Source organism: Coloeus monedula, assembly GCF_965178545.1.
Source record: "Coloeus monedula genome assembly, chromosome: 1".
Taxonomy (NCBI): Eukaryota; Metazoa; Chordata; class Aves; order Passeriformes; family Corvidae; genus Coloeus; species Coloeus monedula.
Genome location: NC_138781.1, coordinates 127,438,023 through 127,460,573, shown reverse-complemented (window position 1 = coordinate 127,460,573; position 22,551 = coordinate 127,438,023). Strand labels below are relative to the sequence as shown.

Below are 22,551 nucleotides of genomic sequence, written 5' to 3'. Positions count from 1 at the left end.
GAACATTTTCAGGGATGAGGCATTCACAGCTTCTCTGGGCAACCAGAGTGCCTCACCACCATCACAGTAAAGAATTTCTTCCTAATATTCAATCTAAACTTACTCTCTTTTAGTTTAAATCCATTCTCCCTTTTCCTAATTAATGTACTTCTCCTTATCCCAGGTGCTTCTGAATGTTGAGAGACTTCAGAATTCTAGAGTTGCATTGGGGAATTATTTTATTTTAGTAAGAAACTGCCATTGCTTTTTAGTCATTCTGACAAATGATTTTGTTATGCCTTGAAAGTAAGTCCGCCTTAGATCCTCCATAAAAGTTCTAAAATATATTTGTTAAGGAATATAAAGAGAAAAGAACTCTCATTTTCATGAAAAGAGAATGATAAAACATGGTTTTGGAATGCAAAAAATGAATCTATTAACATTTATTGAGCACTTTTCATTAGATTATCTAACAGTGCTGTATAAAGTTGTGCTATACTTTTTCCAGGTTTTCAGTGATAAAGCATTAAGAACACAGATCCCGAAGGGAAGATTTTTAATTCTTCCTTCCATGTGTCTAAATCAAAGCCATTTCTCATACCTGAATGAAACACCAACTTTAATTTGGATTAAGAACTTTAAACAGCTTTATTTGCAAAGCTTGTAGTAGCTGTTTTAGTAATCAAATTCATATTTTGTACTTTCTGTGAATGTGTTACATCCTTAAGAATGTCTTTTGAGTGCAAAAAGATACAGAAAGAGTCTTGATTCTCTAGATATCCCCATTTCTGGCATTTTACTTGAAAAATATCAGCACATAGTTCTTATGCCACACATGTAAGTGTGTTTCTCTGCGTACTTATTCCCTGTTGTTCAAAAAAACAAAGTTTGAAATCATTCCAGAACTCGTAAGAAAGAGTCACAGTTTTTTCAAGGTTAAATCATATGTAAAGCACAATGACAAAGTTGTGAGTTCATCAGCTGCTCAAAAATAGCTGTTTGCAGGCATTACCTGTCATTTATGAGAGATAAATCACCCCTCTTTCACCAAGAATCACGCTCCTTTACATTGCCTTACATTTCCCACAGTGTGAAGTGTTCAGAGACACTTGACCACAAACCAGTACTGTTGTTTCTAACTGGTCATTAGCAGCCTCTAGCCCCAGTCTCAGCTTGCAGGCTGCTGTCCCACCTTGAGTATGAGCTGATTGGAGGTTCTCTTGGATTTGAGTGAAAAATAGGATTGAATTTCACAAAACACTATAGTAGTGTACATTTATGAATACCCTTTTTTTTTGCTTAATATGTGTCCATGTGCTGCCCTAGAACAAGTACAAGCTCAGGCACAAGTGTTTTACTAAACTGTAATTTTTTTCATTTGGCAGGTAAAGATTTTTAAACACACAGTGTTTAGCCTGGCTTTTACCTGAATGTTACCCAGGGATTCTACTCCCATCTTTTTGTTCAATTCTCATCTCTTTGTTCACTTAACATTCATTTAGTAAGGGCTGTAAATACCATGATGTTAGAAAAATAGAACAGTATTTGCCTGTTCCTAAATAAAACCTCTGAGCAAGAACTTTATGCTAAATTTAATGGACATTCCTAATGCAATGGAATTACAAGCCTAGTCTTTTTACTTCCTGGCAGTACATTTTAGGAAAATAACTTTCTTTCTTCCCCAAATGGAAGCTAATCATATGGTTGTATTTTCAACTATATAAATTTCTAACTTACAAGAAGCTGAAAGGGTAAATTTAAGCAGGACTGAAGGTTTTCTACTACAGCTTCTTTAGTGCACCTGTTCTAATCACTCTTGGACTGTTCAAACTAATTTTGGCTTTTGCTATTTTAAGCCCTTGCAGGACACTAAAGTCTTACTTGTGGTATTTGCCTTAAAGCATTAAATGCTCATTTAGTAGGTGTCTACAAAACAGGCAGTAGTTCATTGCATAATAACTGTGTGTTCATAAATGTTGTTTGATCATTTTTTAGTTTATCAGGAAATCCTGCTTTGGGCTGAAAGGTGTAGTTGTCAGAATGTGAAACACAATACAAATAGCAGATCGAAGAATATGAGCTTTACTTCTTTTTATAAAGCACAGACTCATTATCATAAAGAAATAACATATTTTTCTATGATCTTGATGTAAAATCAACAGCCCAGTTCTTAAGGTGTCACTTGCTTCTGTCTTTGTAAATGAGACTTGCTTCAGAGCGTAGCCCCTGGGGTTTTCAGCCTAATTTATCTAATGTTGCTGTGGTGAGATTGTTATACCTAACCTGACTGACAGATGCATCAAAAGAGAGGTCCCCTTCCCCTCCAACAAGCTTAATTCCATGAGACTGTGCACTAATGATACCAAGCTGCCGTTAGAGCTGCAATCAGCAAAAATCTGTCTTGCAGCTACCAGGATGCTGTTCCATGATGTATTTCAGGTAATGAACAAGTTCTTGGCTCCTGTGAAGACACCATAGGTTCCTTTTTTTTTTTTAGTTGAAAAAATGAATGTGATTTTCATACATGTTATTTTCAGATATGCAAAGTACTAGATGGCCAAATCCCAAAGAATTTTAATGGTACTTGGCAATGATTTTTACAGTTCCTTGCAATTCCTGGGGCAGTATAACTGCAAAATCTTCAGGTGGGATTTCAGCCTGTAAAGGAACCATTACCCTGATTTGAATCACATGGGCAGTCCCTATTAGAATCATAGGATTATGGAACCATAGAATGTTTGGAGTTGAAGGCACATTTAAAGACCATCTAGTTCCAATCCCCATGCCATGGGCAGAGACACCTTCCACTAGACCCGAGTTGCTCAAAACCCCATCCAACACTTCCAGCAATGGGGCATCCACAGCTTCTCTGTGCAACCTGTTCCAGTGCCTAACACCAGAAAGAAACCCACATCTTAGTGGAAATTAATAGTGTAATCAAATCACACTTCCTGTAGAGAGCAAGGCTGCTCACAATGCTGTGGTAACCATATCTGGAGCTGTGCTTTCCTTTTATGCCTGTTCTCTGCCCCCGAGTGTCTGGTATGCTTTGGCACATGGTGAGTCACTTCCACTAAGGAGGAAGCAATATGGTTCCACTTCTGTTCTGTGACCTGATGGTTGAAATGTACCGCTGGTAAGTGGGAGCTTGTTATTCAAAATCACTTTGACCAAGGTGCCATTAAACCTGGTCTTCAATTTCCTAGTGAATATTTTAGACATTCTGCCATTAAGCAAAATGTGGGTGCTACTGCCAATACCATTACCCCTGTGGCAGCATTTAATTGGCATTCTGATAATCTCAATCATTGTTTGAACTTGAACACCTAGTTCTCAGCATGTGAACAGACACCTCTGAGTTGGTGCTAAGTGAGCTTGATGGCTGCTATGGATAGAGGCACTGATGGGATTTAGACTCACCAGGGATTTAAGCAGTACCTGACATAATGTGTTTTGTTCTGGCTTGCCGTCTGATCTCCTTTGTAAAGGTGTGTTCTGGTAGAAGGTGTTTAACGAGACTGTTTCAGGAAAGCATGTGATATAATAATGACACAAGTACTATTCCATGGCTTCCCAGTTACACTGTTGCAGCAGATTACTAATAGCAAGTTCTTACACCTTTGCATTCCAGAAATTATAGCTAATGTTAGCATTATGTTGTCATGAAGCATAATGAACTTCTGCAAGGCATGCCTCATGTGGAAAACAATATATCATTTCTGATGAAATATATACCATCTTATGCAAACCAGTGATTCTTGTGTAGCTCAGAAGATAGTTTTCTGCACACATTTTCTGGTGGGTTTCGTGATCTTTGATTTAGGAAAGTATTGTCTGAATGAAAAGTTTCTCTGTTTCTGCTTACAGTGCAACCCTGAAATAAAAGAGTATACAAATCTTTGTAAAATTATGTTGTAATAAATCAAGTATATTAAGAGCAGAACAGAACTGAGAATTTTCATCTGTTGGGACATTTTTTCAAGTTGATAATTAGAAAGTATCCATTTTTAAAAAAATATATCCAAAATTGCTAAAAAGAATTAAAAACTCTTCTCTGGCTTTACAGAAAGACTAAATTTGTAATGATGTAAATTTTCTGACCAATTTTAGCTCTAGCTGGGAATGGAAGGAGATTTTTGGCTTTTCATTTCTTCAGTACAGAGGTCTGTAAGATAAGTGTCAAGTAAATCAAAACAAGTTTAATTTTGCAGCTGTAAAATGGATTTTAATCTGTAATGGAAACAGGTTTGTTAGTGCAATGGTAAGTAAATTTTCTTTTCCACTTGGGTTATCAAAAAAGTGTATTCTTAAGCATCTTTGTTATGTTTGTTTTGAAATGGGCTGGAACTGGAGAAGGAACCCACTGTAAGAATGTAGAGCAGCACTCTGGCTTCCCTAAAGTAGTTCACATTCTTTGTTTTGCTTTATTTTAGGCTGACATTGTTTTTGTGTTGATGGGTTTGTTTTCATTTGTTTATGCAGTCATATTTGTCAGGTGGCTTTATCTCAGTGTGATTAAGAACAGTGAATAATATACTCTCTCCTGTATTCATCCAGCTCATTTTCACACAGATGTTACTTATCTCACCTGAATATCAAGGATAGTGGCTGTGTTTCAGCAGCAGGGTCTGTTTCCTTCAGCACAAGGTCAAAACCTATAGAAATTGTGAAGTTGGGTCTTGTTTGTTGCTGTGCATATGTTGGAGGTTGCATTAATTCTGTTATCTTTATTTTATTTTCAGGGCCCTAACTCAGTCATGATCGCCCTGGTAATGCTGTTGAATATTGGTTTAGCCATTCTTTTTGTCCATTTTCTAACTTGACTGGAATTAGGAAAGGTAAGAAAGGTCTTGTTTTCGTATTAAAATCACCATATCCATCCCACCTTAAATGATAAAGATTTAATTTCTTCACATACTTTTAATGTTCCCCACTTTAACTTTAGCTATGCCTGAATGTGATTCAACATAGTTATTTAATATTGTAACTGTTTTGACCCTTCAGTGAAGTCATGACAACTAGTGGTGTTAGCCCACAGTTCTCTGCAGTTGTGTCATCAGCCTTTTAAATGGCACCTGTCATACTCAGACACAGGGAAGGAGGCTTGGAATTAGGATGGGACGCAAGAGAGATGAAACTTGGAAAATTCAGCCAGGGGCCCAGATCAGTTTCTCTGCTGGTGGCTCGTGGCTTTGGGGTCCTCTGAAAGCTGAAGCAAGCAGCCATGTTGGAAAACAAACAAAATAATCTGCTGAAGCAGCCCCGCCAGTGAAGTGCGTTGGCTTCTCCATCTGTTCCAGCAGAGTGTGACTAAACTGGAAATGTACGGAGCTGCACTTTTTGTTGATGGAAGTTAACAGCTGCCTTACTATTTTACCGTCTGATGTTTTTAGTGGGGAGATGGGAAAACGACTGCCAGAGGAATGTGGTCAGAGGATTCTGTTGCTGTGGAAGTGATTCCAGCGTTCACTCCTATCTCATTAGAAGAAATAGTTAGCAACATCAGTCACCAGTCTTATTCCATTACCTGCTGCTTTTAACATCTCCTGCAGTGTTCTGGGAGATCGAATTTCATTTGCCTGTGCATGATTCTGTTCATTTGTTGTTTATGAAATTTGATGTATAGCCATAAGTAGTGTTTAGTCCAAGCTGGAGAAAGCTACCAGTTCTGCCTAGCAGCAGAAGCAGAAAATCAAATATATTTTCCTAGTCCAAGGATAAAATTCTTAAATTCATTTTCTTAAACCTGAAGAGTCATTTTGCATTAAGATTCAGTAAATGATATACCATTACTGCAAAACTTAAAGGTACTGGTATCTTCCTTAAAATGCTCAAATACTTATGCCAATACCAAGGAAAATTTTTCATAATAAAAAAATAAGAATCTTACATTGGTATAAGCACATTCTAAACAGGAGATAGAATATCAAAATAAGCCAAGAAAGGTGAGATACAGGGTTTGCATGTTGACTTTTTTTTATTTTTTTCTTAATTCTGGTGCTGTGGTGATTGGTGATTTGAATTAGTATGTTTCAACACTGAGGTATTTTGACAGCAGTTAAAATAAAGTCTTGTCTGGGTGCACATTAATGCCAAGGACAGTTAAGCTAGCTAATGCTCATAAATCATAATTTTAAAATGCTAGATTTCTGTTGAATACATTCAGGTAGAGCATTTTAAAATGTTAAGTGATTGTTTATCAACTTGTTGCCTTCAGTGTCTTTAAAGTCCATTTATAATTTTACCTCAGCATTAAAAAAGCCTCAAAATTTTTCATTTGGAAAGTTTGTCTTAAGTAGTTTCATAGCCCTTTGTTCAAACGATGTGATCACGTTTCTTTTTTTGTGCCATTATACTGTAATTATTGTACCCTATATTAATCAAATGCATGCTTATTTATTGAAGGTATGTGGTGTGATCATTTGGCAAGCAAACATTTTAATTTAAAGCTGCGAAAAGCAAAGGGCTTGTATTACGGTTTATTTTATCTCTGTTAGAAAACTTTTCATACAGTATAGTTTTTGAACCTGTTTGTAAACTTTCTAAGTTTTTGCATGGTTTAATGGGCAACATTCTTACAAAATATATTAGCTATTTTTTGATGCAGCATAGTAAAGCACCGTAGGTATGGACTAAATATTGTGCAGCGAAGCAGCTCCGAGCAGGGCAAGTAACACCGTGGTGTTTTTTACAGAAATATGTTGAGAATCCTGTGTATTGACCAGTGTGGATAAAGAAGAAAGCAGAAAGAGAGCAAATGAAAATAAAACTTGTATATTTATTTAAAAAAAAAAAAAACCTACAAAGTTTAAATTGTGTTTTAAATTTAGGAAAGTGATTTTTAATTAAGAACAAAATTTTAAAAGTTACTGTGTAAGCCTTGAATTAATGGATGAAATGTTCCATCCCGCCGTTCAGTCACCCCCTGTCTCCTTACATGGAGAGGTAATTTTGTAACTGACATATTTAATTCCTATTAAATGTTTATTTAAAATACTTTATGCTCTGGAAATAATGGGTAACAAAGCTTATGAAAAATGTTTATAAATTTAAGTAAGCATGTTAGTACCATTTATAAATATGTATGATTTATAAGCTTTTTTAAAAACAAAGCTCAAACAAATTGTTGGTATTTTTCTAAAACGTGCACAGCTGTATTTTACATGAAAGGCTATTTATAATTGGTTGTTATACTGTACACTACATTTTGGACAGCACAATGAAGCCTGCCAATGTACTTAAAAATGTCATTTTGTCTATTTAAAGTTTCTTGCTGTCAAAGAATGAACTCTTTATCTATGAGTTTCTCTATTTATAATTCTTGACCCAAAATGTACAATGTACAGTTTTCACAACTGTATTTGCTCTAATAAAAATAAGTTGGTTATTAATAGAGTTTCAGACTACTTTTTCCTGTTTATGAATTACTTTGTTCACTCTCTGGAAGCAACTTTTCTAACAACTAATCAAATAAAAAGGTGTGAAGCAGGAAAATGGGTGAAATTCTAGTCCCTTTGAAATAATTGTGAGTTACTGTTTTCAACAAAAGTGATTCTGGGAAACAATTAAAAATAAATAATTTTAAAAAAAATTCAAGCTTCCTTTTGTGTCTTCTTTTATCTTCCAATACAGGATTTTGTAACTTTATCAATCTAATATCTCAAATTGTATTCACCACTGCAAGATGGTCTGATCAATTTTGTTTTAATTGGTGAGTGACTGGTCAGTTAACAGCTCTTCTTGTAAGGGAATTAATTTTTTTAGGCTTCACTGCTCCTCAGGGTCTTCATAGGTTCAAAACTAACATTACATTTGTGAGCCAGTATTTACACAGAGAAAATTTGCCATTACAACTGTCTTAAAGCCACTACATTTGCTTAACTACTCAATCAGCTGAAAATACTATTTTCCATTATTCCAGTTCATACTTGTAGCCAGCTGTACTGAAATCCTAATGTTTAGTTGAAAAGTAGAGCAATTTTTATTAGTAGTTATTATTTAATGGAAATATATTTTTAGGAAGCAGTCATTACTGTCTTGTTCTTTAAAATAATTCTACCAGCGTGAAGCTTAACTTCAGGAATTTTTATTTTCTGCACAATACCTTCTTCCTAAAGAAAATCTTTGACTCTTTAAGGAGAGAAAAATGCATTCTCAAGAAAAATAAACAGAAAAAACTTCAATGCCAGAAAATTTTAAAGTCAACTTCAGTGAGATAAGTCTTCTCTGACATTTGTGATCCACAGTCTATACGTTCAGTAAGGAGTGTAGTGTCCATGAAGTATTTCTTAAGGCATATGAATGTGATAATGTACTCAGGCATGTAAAAATCTGATCAGCAGCAAGCAGAAGATTTGCATGGAAATAGAAGAAAAAAGTTCCCATAATTTTCAAGTCATTTCCCATCCAAGATGTTTTTACCAGTGGTTTGTATTAGAAATGGTGTTACGTGGCCGTGCCTCTGCTGTGCCTAAAGGAACAGAACCCCATGCACACACAGTGCAACTTAATGCTTTGAGATTTGCTCCAGCACGAAAAATTTTACCCCAGTTCCAGCAAGGAAAGCTTCTCAGGCAAAGTAGTTTCTCCTGGCACAGCTGTGTGTTTGCCCACAGGTAAACAGTGAGCTCTCTCACCACACTCATGTGAGGCTTGGTTTCTTGGACAGCTCCATTTATCTGGTTAAACTGTATGTACAGTGTACACAGAAAGACAGCAAGTGAACAAGGGTGAGGTGCCATCAGCTGAAGAAAAAAAGAATCATCTGTCATAGCTTTTAAGGCCTTGCTTTACCTAGTATATATATATCTAAGTATATATCTTAGTTTGCCTTTCCATCAGAAAAGCAATAAGGAACATGAAGAGTGAGGAGTTGTTGGCATTTGCTTCCGGAAAGGAGGGGTTCACTTTGAAAGTAGAAATTCTGTGACATATGGCTACAGCTTGCCCTTCAGATACAGACATATGTTTAAAAAATCATTAATACAGCCTAGTGCTGACTTTAAAAGAAGTAAAACACCTCTTTATGAGAGTTAAATTAAAAACCTTGAAATAGTTATTTACATAACTTTTAATGACATTCTGTGATTACATATTTATTAAGTGCTCTGTTAAAATACACAGTATGAAAAGATTCTGACAATAACATAGATGCAAGGATAAAAGCCTGGAGAACTCAGCACATACTGAGCCTCACTAACATCCTTAGTTGTAATTAATAAAACATGGTTACGAATTGTATCTAAATGGTTTTACTCATAGCTCAATTGAACCATTTAGTCAGGGGAGAGGGTTCTACTGGCCATTCTGATATGGAAATGTAATTCAGTAAACAAAGCAAATTAAGAGAAGGGAGATTAAATAAGTTTCAAATGAAGTAGTCTTCTCATTCTCTCATTTAATATTCACAGAAACAGCAGAAAATAGAAATTAGGCTAAATCTGAGCAAGAAGCTGTGCATGCCAACGTGCTGTAGCTGAGCCATCTACAGTATCTGTCTCTGCCTTTTTTCTACTGGACACAGAAACTACAAACTAAGAGACGTTACACCTCCTACCATTGTAGGAGATAAATGTAATTTCCATACTCAACATCTTTCAGAAAAAATGTCAATGGCTATAAACTAGAAGGAAAAAAGCCACTTCATCTATCTGAAAAGTTTATGTTGTGACCATGACTGTAACAGCAGAACAAATCCTTCACCCCCCTAAAACCAATAACAAAAATAAAGCTGGTAGCAGAATTTGATAACAATCTCTCATGTTTCTTCCTTTTGTTTGCTACAAAGAGGGGGTAGGGGGGAGAACAGGGAACAGAGAGCTTTTTTTAACCCAGTAATCTAAATTTCATCATGTCAGTATGTGCTTGCTTCTGCTAATGCTTTTCACAATCCATTAGGACTGGTTATCTAGGAGATTTTAGGTGCAAACTGGCAGTATATTTTATGTCATTTCTTCAAGTACATTTTGAATTCTTCTCATTAATGAAAAAAACAGGATTTCCCTTACCACCAGTGAAAATGGGTTTGGTGGTACTTCTGCTGTGCCATCACTGGTTTTCTAATTATCTTCTGTCCTTCGCTGCCCACCCACCTCCCAGTTTTGACAAATTCAACATAATCAGTTTTGCCCTGAATCTGGACATTTCTCTAAGACTTCAGCCACTCACTCCAGGAAGTTGTGTTTTCTGTGGGGCGCTTGTTCAGTGTATTAACTCTGTGTGGCTGTGGAGCCCATCTCTCCTGCAGTTTGCCCCACAGCAAATTGCACGTGTCATATCACAGTTTTCATTGGGTCCATTCTCTGTGCACTGTCGATGCTGGTTTATGCAACTGTATTATAATTTCAAATCTACTGTCATTGTCTCCAGTGTCAGGACAGTGATTTAAATACAGTGTGTGGGAACTGAAAAGAAAAATACTGAAAGTGATGCCATACACAGAGATTTCTGATGGTTCTTTGGAATTCATAGAAACCAAGGTAGTGGTGACATTATTGAGAACAAAATCTGGTATCAACTGGGTTAGGAACTGCTCTACAAATGCCCACATTAAGACTGTGAAAAAGACTGGCCATGCAGCTGAAGCTGATTCTCAAATCAGAAGAGCAAGGAGTCTTGTTGAGGGTTGTGATTTACTGGGACGGTGCAGTATGATAATTTCTCGACCTGATACAGATACATGCTGATTCTTGGACTGAATAAAATACATCCTGTGTTGGAAGTTTGGGGCTGCTGTTCTGCGTGAGCTTTCGTATGTCTTCCTCCATGTCTTGTACTGATTTATCAGGCAGCTCTGTGGAAGCTGGGGCACATACATTTAGACAAGGACTAGATTTTATGTTCATGAGTGCCTTCAATACTAGTTAAGTAAAGAGCAATAAATGATGGAGAGGTGAATCATAGGCTTTAAGCCATGGAGTTTGAACTCTGCTCTTTTTTTATGCTGTTTTTTCCAGCCTGGAAGAAAATACAGAATATAGTCAAAGAGTAGAATTTCAGGTGTTGTCTTTCACAACAATAGGTATGTTAATCCATGACAGTACCTGAATTTGAGAGAGAGACGTGTCTTTCTCAACTTTACAGACTGGTTCACTGAATAGCAGCTTGACAGAGACTGTATTAGACCACAAAAGACAGATCTTGACCAGGAGTTTTGAGAATGGCTGCCTGTATTTACATTTCTTCATCTATACTTAATGATCTAAATTTAAAAATTTTCTAACTTCTGAACACCCAGTGGTTATTATTCAGAGACGTGGGAGGGGAGGGGGGAAATCAGATACTACACTGAAAACTGGTCTATGAAAATGTTAAATCTGGCCTATAAATACGCCAAAGGTTGGAAGCATTTAGATTTGGGTTTTGAATAAGTCATTGGAGCTACGGGCTCTGATTTTGGGATTTCAGTCAGAATCCAAATCTGGATCTGATTCCAAAGGCATACAAGTAAAATACTTGAACCAGGAGTGCTGTTAAGGAAGAGGCTGGGGGGAGAGGGAGTTACTTAAAACCAGGCTGCTGTAACTCTGGGTTAATTAAACCGTTACATTCTGTACTTCTGGAACAGTGTCATTAACTTTATTTAACATTGCAATTTTACTATATTCGGGACATGTTCCACAGAATACCTCAGAAACTATCATCATTCAAGGTAATGGTGCTTAATTACTTACTCAATTTTAGCTGCAAAGTACTTTTATCATGTAATACCACCAAGTCTTCAAAAATACTGTAAACTGCCTTCCATTTCATTACGACAGCTCAGTTCTAGATTTTGTTTAGGCCACTGATGAGAAAGTCACTAAGGGATGGGATCGGCTACCATGGAAACAGTGAAGACAGAAGAGCACCAGCAGCGTTTCACAGGGGCTAGGACTAAAAAAGACATTCTGCAAAGAGAAGGTAATTGAAAGACATTTACATCACAGTGGATGGCTTCCATGCATTCCTGCCATACCAAGACAACACATTCCTGGCATAGGCTGCAACAGGCCTCCACATGCACCAGAGATACTCAGCAGAACAGGCATTGTCAGAAGGATTGGAAATGAATCTTTAGGAACAAGGAGGTACAGACATGTTGGAATCTAAAACAGAAGAAAGAGGAAAGCATGGGGAAGAGGGAGGAAGGGGAAAGCAGAAGCCGTAAGGAACCTATATGTGTTAAAAGGGAGGGGAAGAGATTGTTTATAGGGAAAAAATATTAAGGAGTACAGAAGAAAGTGGCATTTGTTAGATAGGAATATGAATGGGGTAGAAGACTGAGAAGTAACCATCCTCAGTACTCAAACAGCTGCTCTAGAAAGCTGCGTTCCAAGCCCACGGGGATTAAGAAAAAAACAGATGGACTTAAATTGCATGAAAATTGAGATCCAGGTTGGGCATAAAGAAAAATTCTCTAATTGTAAGAATAATATCTTTGAATTAGATTACCACAGGAATGAGAGGATTTAATATGTTTACTCTGAACAAGATTACAGTGCAAGATTGCTGAATGTCCCTTAATGGCCTATTTTCTGTGATTCTATGATAATTATTATGGAATGTGAAAATTAGGTGGGATGGGAAAGATCTGGGAGACAAGAGAATGAGTTCTTCTTTACCTGTAAAAGAAACTTGAATGAGGGTGTAGTGCAGGAGGATGTTTGGATAAGGCAGATGAGAAGAACAAGAAAACATGAGCCATAGAGAGTGAAGAAGAGTGTCAGGGGGTTGAAAAAGGGCACACAAGAGCAAAGGGAATAAATGGACAAAACCCACAAATGCAGGGTCGCAATGCAGGAAGGAGTACAGGCAGGAAGTGGGCTGGGAAGCCCTAGGCAGTCCTGCAAGAACAGCACACTGAAGCACAGCAAAGATGGCTTAGGAGACAAAGACAAAGCAAGACCAAGGAAGCACCAGGTGTTCAGCAACACCGCAGGTGTCCATCATTTTCTCAGTTGAAGATACTCAGTATACTTTGATACAATTTTTAAATCATGGGAATAATTGAAGTTATCAGGAGGCCTCCTTTTAATAATTAAATGTTCAGGGAAACATCTGTGTCCAAAACCTGCAGAAAACAACAGCTTGCTGTTACAGCAGGCTGGCTTGAGTTCCACTGAAAAGAGTCAGTTATGCAGACATGGTACCAATACATTTTATTAACAACTTGTGTAAAATTTCTCCAAGAAAAATACTTCATACGATGGGAGTTTCCTGCTGTTCCTAAAGATGTGATAAACCAACCAAACAAAAAATTTAACCACTGCTTAATCGTATTGGCTCCCCATTTGAAAAGAACCCTAAAGATTTGCAGGTTTATGTCCCTGAGCATCTCCTCAGAGCACAGAAATGTTGTTGGTATTTACAGTGATTCGCTGCTGTACCAAATGTTGCATATGCTCTATAGACTGTGGTGTTGTGAGTCACACAAGAAATTACATAACATTTGGAAATACATTCAGTCATCTGCTTGCTACAGAAGTACTGCTCACAGATTCTTCACTCTCTTTTATCTCAACAGTCTTTATCACCCTTGTTAAATGTTATTTTCATGCAACTTCCTCAAGGGGAGATGACTCAGCCAGAGAGTAAACGATAATGCTCCATTGACACCAATGGCCATATGTGCTGGTAATCAGGTGCTGCCATCCCTTCCTCCTTGACAAAGCTATCTGTTGCATTGGGGTTTAATTGCATCCAGAGTGCTGTTCCATAGTGCAAGTGTCACCAGGAACAGGGTGAGAACATAACCAGTGAAAGGCACGATCAGTAATGCAGCCCTCCTTCCAGACAAGCAACAGTTCTCCAAAGCACCAGTGTTGCCTTCTGGCCACACAGCTTTTGACCTGTCTCCTGCCTGGCCACGCTGAGGGGAGAGATGGGCTTTTCCCTATAAGTGAACAAATGCAGGATCAAGGACAACTTTTAGCCACAGACCCCTTCCAGTAAGCCAGACTTCACTCAATCTCCTCTGATATACCTGAGTGCTAATTAGTTTATGCCAGGTCTTTAAAAGGCTGTGTGGGCACCTGCACACCTCTGAGGATTTAGGGCTTCATCCAAGACCCACTTCTTTCCTGGGAGGTGGTATCAGGTGGTAGGGGGTTGGAGTTCACTGGGGTTTTCGCGCACACACACGCACGTGCATGCACTTGTTTTCTGGTGTCCATCCTTCTCATGCAACAAGAAACAGCTGTTTCACTGTTTTCTGCCAGTAATTGGTCATTTCTCTCTGTCAAGCAGCCTGAAGGTAGCAGAGACATTTCAGAGACTCAGTGTGGACATGTGAACTTCATCCTCTACCCAGGAGACTGAGCACTTCTATAGTCCATTGCTGCCAGATAGATAAAAATATGTGATGCATGGAGCACATAGCCAGCTGTAAAGTCTATCATTAGTGCTTCTGGCCACTTCTAAAAACTTCTTCTTTTTTAATTATTTTAAGCATTAGGGTAGGTTTTTTGGTTGCATAAATTTAGTGGTCTTTAGTGATTGACATAAAAAATGTCAATCACTGGCTTTGGCTGCCAGAAATAGGGACTGCTAAGTGTTCAGATAGGTGAGATGTCATCTTGTGAAGAAAAAAAGCAGAAAGAAAAATATTTTCAATTCACCTTATGACTAGTAGCTAATTGGCTGACATTTCAAAACCCTGTGTTCACACATCTCACATTCTTCACACTAAATGAGAGAAATTGAAAACACTGAAGAAAATGTATTTTCAGGCATAAGAAGAAGCATAATTTGAATTTATTTTGGATGGAAATGAAAAGTGCTTTTTGGTTACATTTATGAGTCAGAGAACCTCAAAGCCCATTTGTGTACAGGGGTATTATGTACACAGGGGCCAAGCCTGTGTCTCAGAGGCCGGCGAGACGGGCTGCACACAAACACCCTACTGAGGACACCCTCTGTGTGGGCACAAGGCTTCTTTCAGTTCACTCTTCGGATAGAATTCCAGCTGCCAGCCAGCTGTAGCTGCGAGCTTCAGGGCAGAGAACTGGCAATGTGACCTATGGCTGGAAAGCTGGAGGTGGTGGAGCGCCCTGGGCTCAGCCGGAGGCCTCCTGACACCTCCACTTGCCCCACTAGCACTGGGTCTGGAGCACTCCCTGTATCCTGGAGAGGGCAGTGGTGAATGATGGTGCCTACAGGACACCTGCACACGTGCCTGGCTCCCACAGCCCCCCAGAGCTCGGTGCTTGCAGCGTGCCATTAATGGTTTGAATGTCACAGCAGGAACCACCTGTTGCATCTGGGCACCTAGGGGGTATTTTCAGTATTCCAGATATGCCTTTGTCAAAGCCCTGTTGAAATACTGCAAAAATACTGATGGCAGAGTAAAATAAATTGGAAGGAGAGCAGAAAAAGTTGCCACTTGCAAGACAGAAACAGAAACAAGAGGTGCTTCCGTCCTTACAGTTTGCGCACGTGACTCGGGAATAAGGCTGGCAGCCAAAACTGCCCGACTGTGCCTATCGAGTGTCCCTGTGTTGGGAGGGAACGTTCTGAGGAGCTGGCTGGCCACTGACATTTGGAAAATGAATGAATTGTGCTTGCCAGGTGCTTGAGAACAACATTTGGCATGAAATAGCTGGCATGACATGAGTTTGCAGGCAGTGTTTTATTTCCTATTCTTCTAGACCTTCCCATTGTATCAGGGGACCAAACAGGAGCCTGTTTCAGAGCACACCAAATATTCCAAGGGGGTAGTTACAGATATATTTGCAGTGTATTAATTTTATTAACACATTTAACTAGAGTAGGATTGCATATAGGATATTTTCCCAAATAGTAACAGCAGTGGAGACCTGAAATGGATCTGGAATGCATGCTATGGAGACAGTGGGAAAATCTGGGAAAAGTCAAGGTAAGAAAATGTGAAAATAACTGTTATTTCCAGAACTGATGAAAAAGATGAACAAATTTTGCAGAACTGAGCTACCACTGTTGTTTATAGACCTGCTTTAACTAGGAATAGGGTAAGCCCTGCTCTCTGCCACCCTTAATTTTTCCTTTTTGTGTTTTGTTTTTCTTTTTAAATGCCACTCCAACTAACTTTAATACTTCCCATAGCAGAGGTAATCGAACTCAAGCATAGGAGCAGATCTGATAGAGCAGTCTGTCACACATTGCTTCAGAACAACCTTTGAATCCTTAGTGATCTGTGTGTCTTAAATGAGACACTTTGTTCCTGGAAGCCACAGGTGCTGCTTGTGGCACATCTACAGCAGAGAGACCATTTTAACCTACCTTTGTTGCATTACTCAAGTCACATAAGGTAGATAGTTAATATACTTATTCAGTGGTCATGGTGATTAACCCATACCTTTTATAAACTGTAGAAAATTCAATGGCAATAAACAAAGTTACTGTATAGCTGGAGAGGAGCTCTTACAAGCTGATTTGCTTTCTTGCAAGAAAAATTACTTGATCTTGAAAGAATCTTGACTGGCAACTCTGGATAAATGATGCAAGTAGAAAAGCCAGGCCAGAAACATGAGCTGCCTGTTTCCTCCTGACGTGCTAAGGTCTGTCTGTCTCACCTGAGCTTTCTTTATTCTTCTAAGAATCTCCATATTCTTCAGAGATTCACACAATTTGGCCCTTTGGTCTTTAAGACAAAGGTGAATCAGCAATCCGAATTGTAACATTTTATTAATGAATATGTAATAGTTTCCACTCCACATGGATTTTCCTTTTTAACACTGATAAGGAAATTTCAGTCAGGACATGGGTGCAAAATGTGTTGCACTGTCACAGCTCCAGACAGAGGCAGCAGAAGGGTTCAATGTTGAACATTCACACCATTCTACCCAGGAGACTTCAGAGGTCCAAATTGTCATCCTGGTTTCAAATTAATGATTTGAAATTTGCAAATGGTAGTCTTAACCTTAGCCTTTCCTTCTTCTCCCTCTGGCTCACCAGTAAATCTCTGATATTTACTGTAATGTACTGTTTGCTTAAGGACAGAGAGATGCTGCATGTTATTTCTCTTTGGCTTCACAAACATGATTCTTGTCAGTATTGTATGACTTCAAAATCAATACCACCCACTGGAAAAGTTCAGGCAGACCAACACATTAGGTGATTTACCTTCTCCCACTGACGAATTTACTGTTTTTACCAGGAAGAATAGGAAATTTAAGCTCTTACACCATGTGAACAGAATATCACAAGCACATAAATAATTACTTGGAATCTAATAAAAAGATAGGTGATCATTTATTACAATAATTTAATTGCATTAATGATGTAATTAACATCTGCTTAGTTATAGAGTTATTGCAACAAGTGAGTAAATAAACATTCATCCAAAATCAGGAACACTGTCTTTTCAGGAGGAAGGGACACATGCAGGACAATCTTCAACTTCTCAATTAAGATGAAACAAGGAAACAAAATTAATCTATCTTTTATTAAATGGTTTTTAGCACCTTTGTAAGATAAATCCTCAATATATCTGCTTCTTAACATTTGGTGAAATTCAAGTAAAGCTTTGCAGAATCCAAGGCTCTGGGCATATCACAGAATTTTAGGGTTGGAAGGGACCTCTGGGGATCGTCTAGTCCAAGCCCCCTGCCAAGGCAGGGTCACCTGGAGCAGGTGACACAGGAACTCATCCAGGTGGGTTTCGAATGTCTCCAGAGAGGGAGGCTCCACAACGTCCCTGGGCAGCTTGTTCCAGTGCTCTGCCACCCCCAATGTAAAGAAGTTCATCCTCATGTTGAGATGGAACTTCTTGTGTTTTAGTTTACTACTCGTCCTGTCACTGGGCACCACTGACAACACTCTGGCACCATCCTGTTGACACTTGCCTTTGAGGTATTTATATTGATGAGATCCCCTCTCAGTCTTCTCTTCTGCAGACTAAGCAGACCCAGCTCCTGCAGCCTCTCCTCATAAAAGAGATGCTCCAGCCCCCTTTGGTCTCTGCTGGATCCTCTCCAATTGCTCCTTATCTTTCTTGTACTGAGGAGCCCATATGCTGTGGTAAACTTTGGGGTGCTCATCCTTGACGTAGAAACTGAAGCCCTTCTGCTAACAAATTTGAGACAGCATTTGCAAAGGGACCTGCACTTCACTGCAAGGAGAGAGCTGCCAACTTTTATGTGGCGTGTGCCAGACCTGCAGTAATTGGTAGTCAAGGTGCAATACTGCTCCAGCACCTCAAAGCGCTGGAGTTGGCACAGCATATCCCACTCTCTGCTTGCAGCTTCCATCCTTGGCACTTTAAATCACTTTGTGAGCCCTGCCACCTGCCCTGAAGCTGAGCCAAGAGGCTCCTGCTTCCAGCACTCACTGCACAGTAACAGAACAAGCCCATCCAAGCCATGGAACCAAAGGGTTCCATAACCTCTATGGAGGGAAGGGGGCACAATGGGCAGCTTTGGCCAGCAGCCTCAGGCCAGCTGAGAGCAGCAGCTGTGACAGCAACCAAAACTGCATGAAACCCCTGCCCAGAAGGTCTCACACCACAGCTACTCTGCCTCCATCCTGCAAGGGGCTGTCCATGCCATCCATGGCAGTCGAGGGGGAGACCCCATCACCCACACAAGTGTGGTTCAGCCTTTAAATGGACACTTTATGCTGAGACTCCCTCCAGCTAAGACAAGCTAAAGCTTTCAAAACCAAACTTTAGACCCTCCACTTTAGTCACTCATAGGACATCCTGACCAGTGCTCCCTGCCAGCATGGCTAGAGGGCTCTGGGCAGGTCTGCTCCGTGGTTACACTTGCAGATAGCTATGCTCTTCTGTGGTCATGTTGCTGAGACCTTCAAGTTTATTTCATGTAGCCAGTGCTCGTGTATTTTCCATAGTATTTTGAAACTGCCTGGCATCAGAATTCATACTATTTATAGTTTTACGTGCAACTTAATATTTACTTCAATCTCCAATAGGAGTGCTAACTGTAAATGTCAGCGGATTACTTACTATGGCAAATTAATTAGTTATGTAATTATTCTCTTTTTAGGGAGGAGAGACTGTTAATACTTGTTGGATTACTTGAGTAGTATGAACCCTTTGAAGTTCTGCAGCATTTTGGAATATTTAGTTCAGGACATGCAACTTTAAAGCAACAGTGCAAATAATATCCCAGAGCTTAGGCATAAAGAGAATTGTTTTGTTTAACTTGGGTATTAACAGTACTTTGTCTCAAATGAACATTTCATTTGTGCTAAATTACAATGAAATTCCAGTTGAAGCATATAAGATGAGAACATTTAATGAATTTATTGATGAATGCTATTATGGTGACTATCCGCTGGGTTAATAATGATAGGACAACTGAAATAAAGTATCACCAGCTGTTACCAACCAGCTAACCAACAGTAAATTTTTTCACTTTGTGCCCTAAAATAAAATTTTAAAAGAGAAGGATGAATACTGAAAGAGAGAAATCCACATTGGTTTGTACTCTAACTCCCTTTGATGTTTTTGGAGTGTAGTTACTTTTATTTATTTGAATGGGACAAATGCATATGCCAACTAGTGATTGCTAGAACATGCATAACTTATAAAAGGGTGCAGTTCCCGTGACATATGACAGGCTACATTCTCACAGCCAGCACCACAATTAAAAAAAAGTATTAAGAACTAGCAACAAAAACCTGGGTGCTTGCTAAGCTGGCACACACACAATGGATTTTTGAGTACAGAGTGCTGGTGTGTTATATTTGACAAAGGGGAGACCTCACTGACGATTTTGTTGCTACTGGAGGCCCTGCTAAGCAGCCATATGTGCAGAGCAGTAGTAGAGGCAAGTTCTCTGGGATGGGACAAGATGGGGCTGACTCAATACTTGTATTTTGTACAGCATATACTTCACTTGTAGAGCTCACAAATAAATAATGTGTGTTTCTTTGTTGTCATCACTTAGCATCTATTTGGAGATGCAGATTTTTTTCTCTCCAGTAGAATTTTGCTTTATCCCTTTCCAGCTGAGAAACAACGGATTCATATTTTTGTTACCAGACTGCCAGTCCACCCTACTTGTAAAAATGCCTCAAGATCTAGAAGGATGGGAAGCTGTCAGGAAACAGCCCAAAACCTCTCCTACTGCAAAGCAAGGCTGAGCTGGAGGAAACACATCTGAAGGAGCTCTCCCCAGTGGGATGGCTGGGGCAGGGCTAAGGCCCAGCCTAGAAGAGCACGCAAGCAGGAAATCAGGGAAACAGATGGAGCCCTGAGACAGGGAGAGGGGAGGGTGTAAATCTGGTGAGCTAAGCAAACGGGCACCATTGTTCCCAAACCCAAGAAGCTCTTCTACCGGAAAGATTGCAGATTGAAATTAGTGTCCAAGCTCTTTGGTGTCCTGAAATCACTGCACTCTGGGGTCCCATTGAGGGATCTGGAAGCGCAACTTCCCTTCTTAGAAATAATGGAGTCAGGAGGGTATTTTTGCCGTTAGATTTATCTGTCTGAAAAAAGTATACTTAGCATATACCAAACACCCTACAGGAGCTCCCAGCTGGGGCCAGACATGTGTCCCTGGTGGATCCCCTGCCTGCAGCTCCCCAGTTCCCTGTGAGGGTGCTGTACAGTGAACATGCAGAAACAGGCTCTGGTCCCATTTGAGGACTTGTTTGATTTGAATTCAATATTTCTGCAGGCATAGAAGGAACATGAAGAGTATCTTCCGGCTGAGACCCTACAGGATGACACAATATCCATACCAGAGCTCTAAGTTCACTGCTTGTAAGTTCAGACTGTTCGTTCTGCTTGTTCAGAATCATCATTGTACAGAGTTACATCAGCATCAAGACAGCTATAGTAGGAAGGAAAAAAATAATTGGCACTGTCTGTTTGCATTCTGGTTTGCAAATATTCAGCAAAATAGCTATCTAGTACTGGGAATAATTAGTGAATTTAAACCACTATTTCAATTATCATTACTTCATTGATACTCTCTGTTAACTTCAAGGCATCCTGAGGGTCAGGCACAATGTAGCACTGTTCAGGAAAATGAACAAACCACAGGCAGCTCTGTTAAGCCAGTTTTTCATCTCAAGGCTATTAAGGACTTCAGAGAAGTGGCATTCCCATTACTGAGATGAGAAATTGGATCATCAGCTGATCTGGATGATGTGATTGGACACGGTCTCTTCTCCTCATAGGAAGTCTGCATTTAGCTATGAAAAGCAAATCCTAAGAGATCTGCAAATTAACCATAAAAACTTTAGAGTCTATAACAACACTGTAAGTACTTGGACAAAGTTTATCATGCAAAAAAAAAAAGGCCCAAGTTTATCATTCTAAGACCAAATTATATATTCTACATTCTGGATTTTTAAATATACCTGAATAGGTTTGAGTAGTCCTGCCAATGGCTACACAATTGTTAAAGTGCAGGCTCTTTTCTGGTGTGTCTCTGAGTTAAATGGTTCTGACACGATTTAAAATGAGATAGGCAAAATCCATGTCACATATGTATTCAGCAGGAAGCTGAATAGCTCATGCTGCTAGCAGAAGAGAGAAAGAATATCAGGCCATTTTAAATATAATATTTAGCAAATTGTTTCCCATGAAAACAATAATTGCAAGGAACCTCTTTGCAACAGCTACATACATTTTCAGTCCCTTCAAGACTTAAAAAATCATTCCTCTTGTATGGACAGTCATTGACATCCTAAGACCAGAGGAATCTAAAAACCCTTATAATTTTGACCATTTCATCAAGCATATATTTACATTTAAGTTACTATCTATTTGATCTCCTCCTAAATGAGTGTCAGCTAATCAATCTGAACATAATTTAGAAAGTTCCTCAGTATCATCTCAAAAACTACAATCTCTCTACACATTTAATTCTTTTAGAAGCCATATGTATTGCCGTGAAGTAAATAAAAGAACTGCTATATGAATAAAACAGAATATTTTAATTTTAGCTATAGAAATTACTGGGTCCTAAGTGAACTCTCCCTGATTATATGGCTCACCCATGGCAGATGGTATTGTCACAAAGAATTATGAGTTTTGTAGTTTGAACTCTCCTGCAAATCACTCCAGGATGGAACATAATTAGACTTCCAGCCAGCACAGGTGCCTTTACCCTCAGCTCCCACTTACAAACACGGAGATTAGTGCTGGGAACCCAGGACAGGTTCAGCTGAAAGCTACTATCTCTAAGCTCATCAAAGTGATGCCATCAGGGTGCCTCACAGAAAACCAGTTTGCAAAGGATCTCTCTGGTAAGCTCAAGAGGCTCATCCCCATTTCTTGCAGCTACAACCCCACTGCTCTAGCAGCACCTACGCTACTTCCAGGGCATCTGCTCAGCCTGGTCCCAAACCTCCCCAGGGATGCAAATTCCCCTACTTCAGTTGGCAGGCTGTGCAGAAAATCTACATGGAAAAAAAAAAAGTGTTTGTAATGTCTAAACTCATTAATGTTCACACATTTTAGATGAGATTGCTTTAAATTCACTGGAATGAGCACTCAAGCAGAGTAAATGACCAGTCCAAGATGAAAGATGGTTTAAATACATCCTCATAAGCAGGCCTGTGCTAAGGATGGGTTAAAAAGGCTTGTCTTATGATGATGTTTTTCAGCAGGTCCAGTAAGCAGGAGGTTCTTGTTGAAAGGTC

The 22,551-nt window shown here is 39.2% G+C and overlaps 1 protein-coding gene across 4 annotated transcripts in view; it reads left to right on the top strand.

Moving 5' to 3' along the window:
* JPH1 (junctophilin 1) overlaps positions 1-7,575 on the top strand; it is an 83,902-nt gene extending 76,327 nt beyond the window's left edge. The window contains exons 5-6 of one of the 4 annotated variants that reach the window (XM_082283466.1): positions 4,722-4,817; positions 6,674-7,575. In XM_082283466.1, coding sequence (XP_082139592.1) covers positions 4,722-4,802 — 81 coding nt within the window. In that variant the 3' untranslated portion in view covers positions 4,803-4,817; positions 6,674-7,575. Of the gene's footprint in view, positions 1-4,721; positions 4,818-4,983 lie in introns of all 4 variants that reach the window. The other 3 variants (XM_082283467.1, XM_082283465.1, XM_082283464.1) reach the window with 3 other exon arrangements.
* Positions 7,576-22,551: the final 14,976 nt, after the last annotated feature.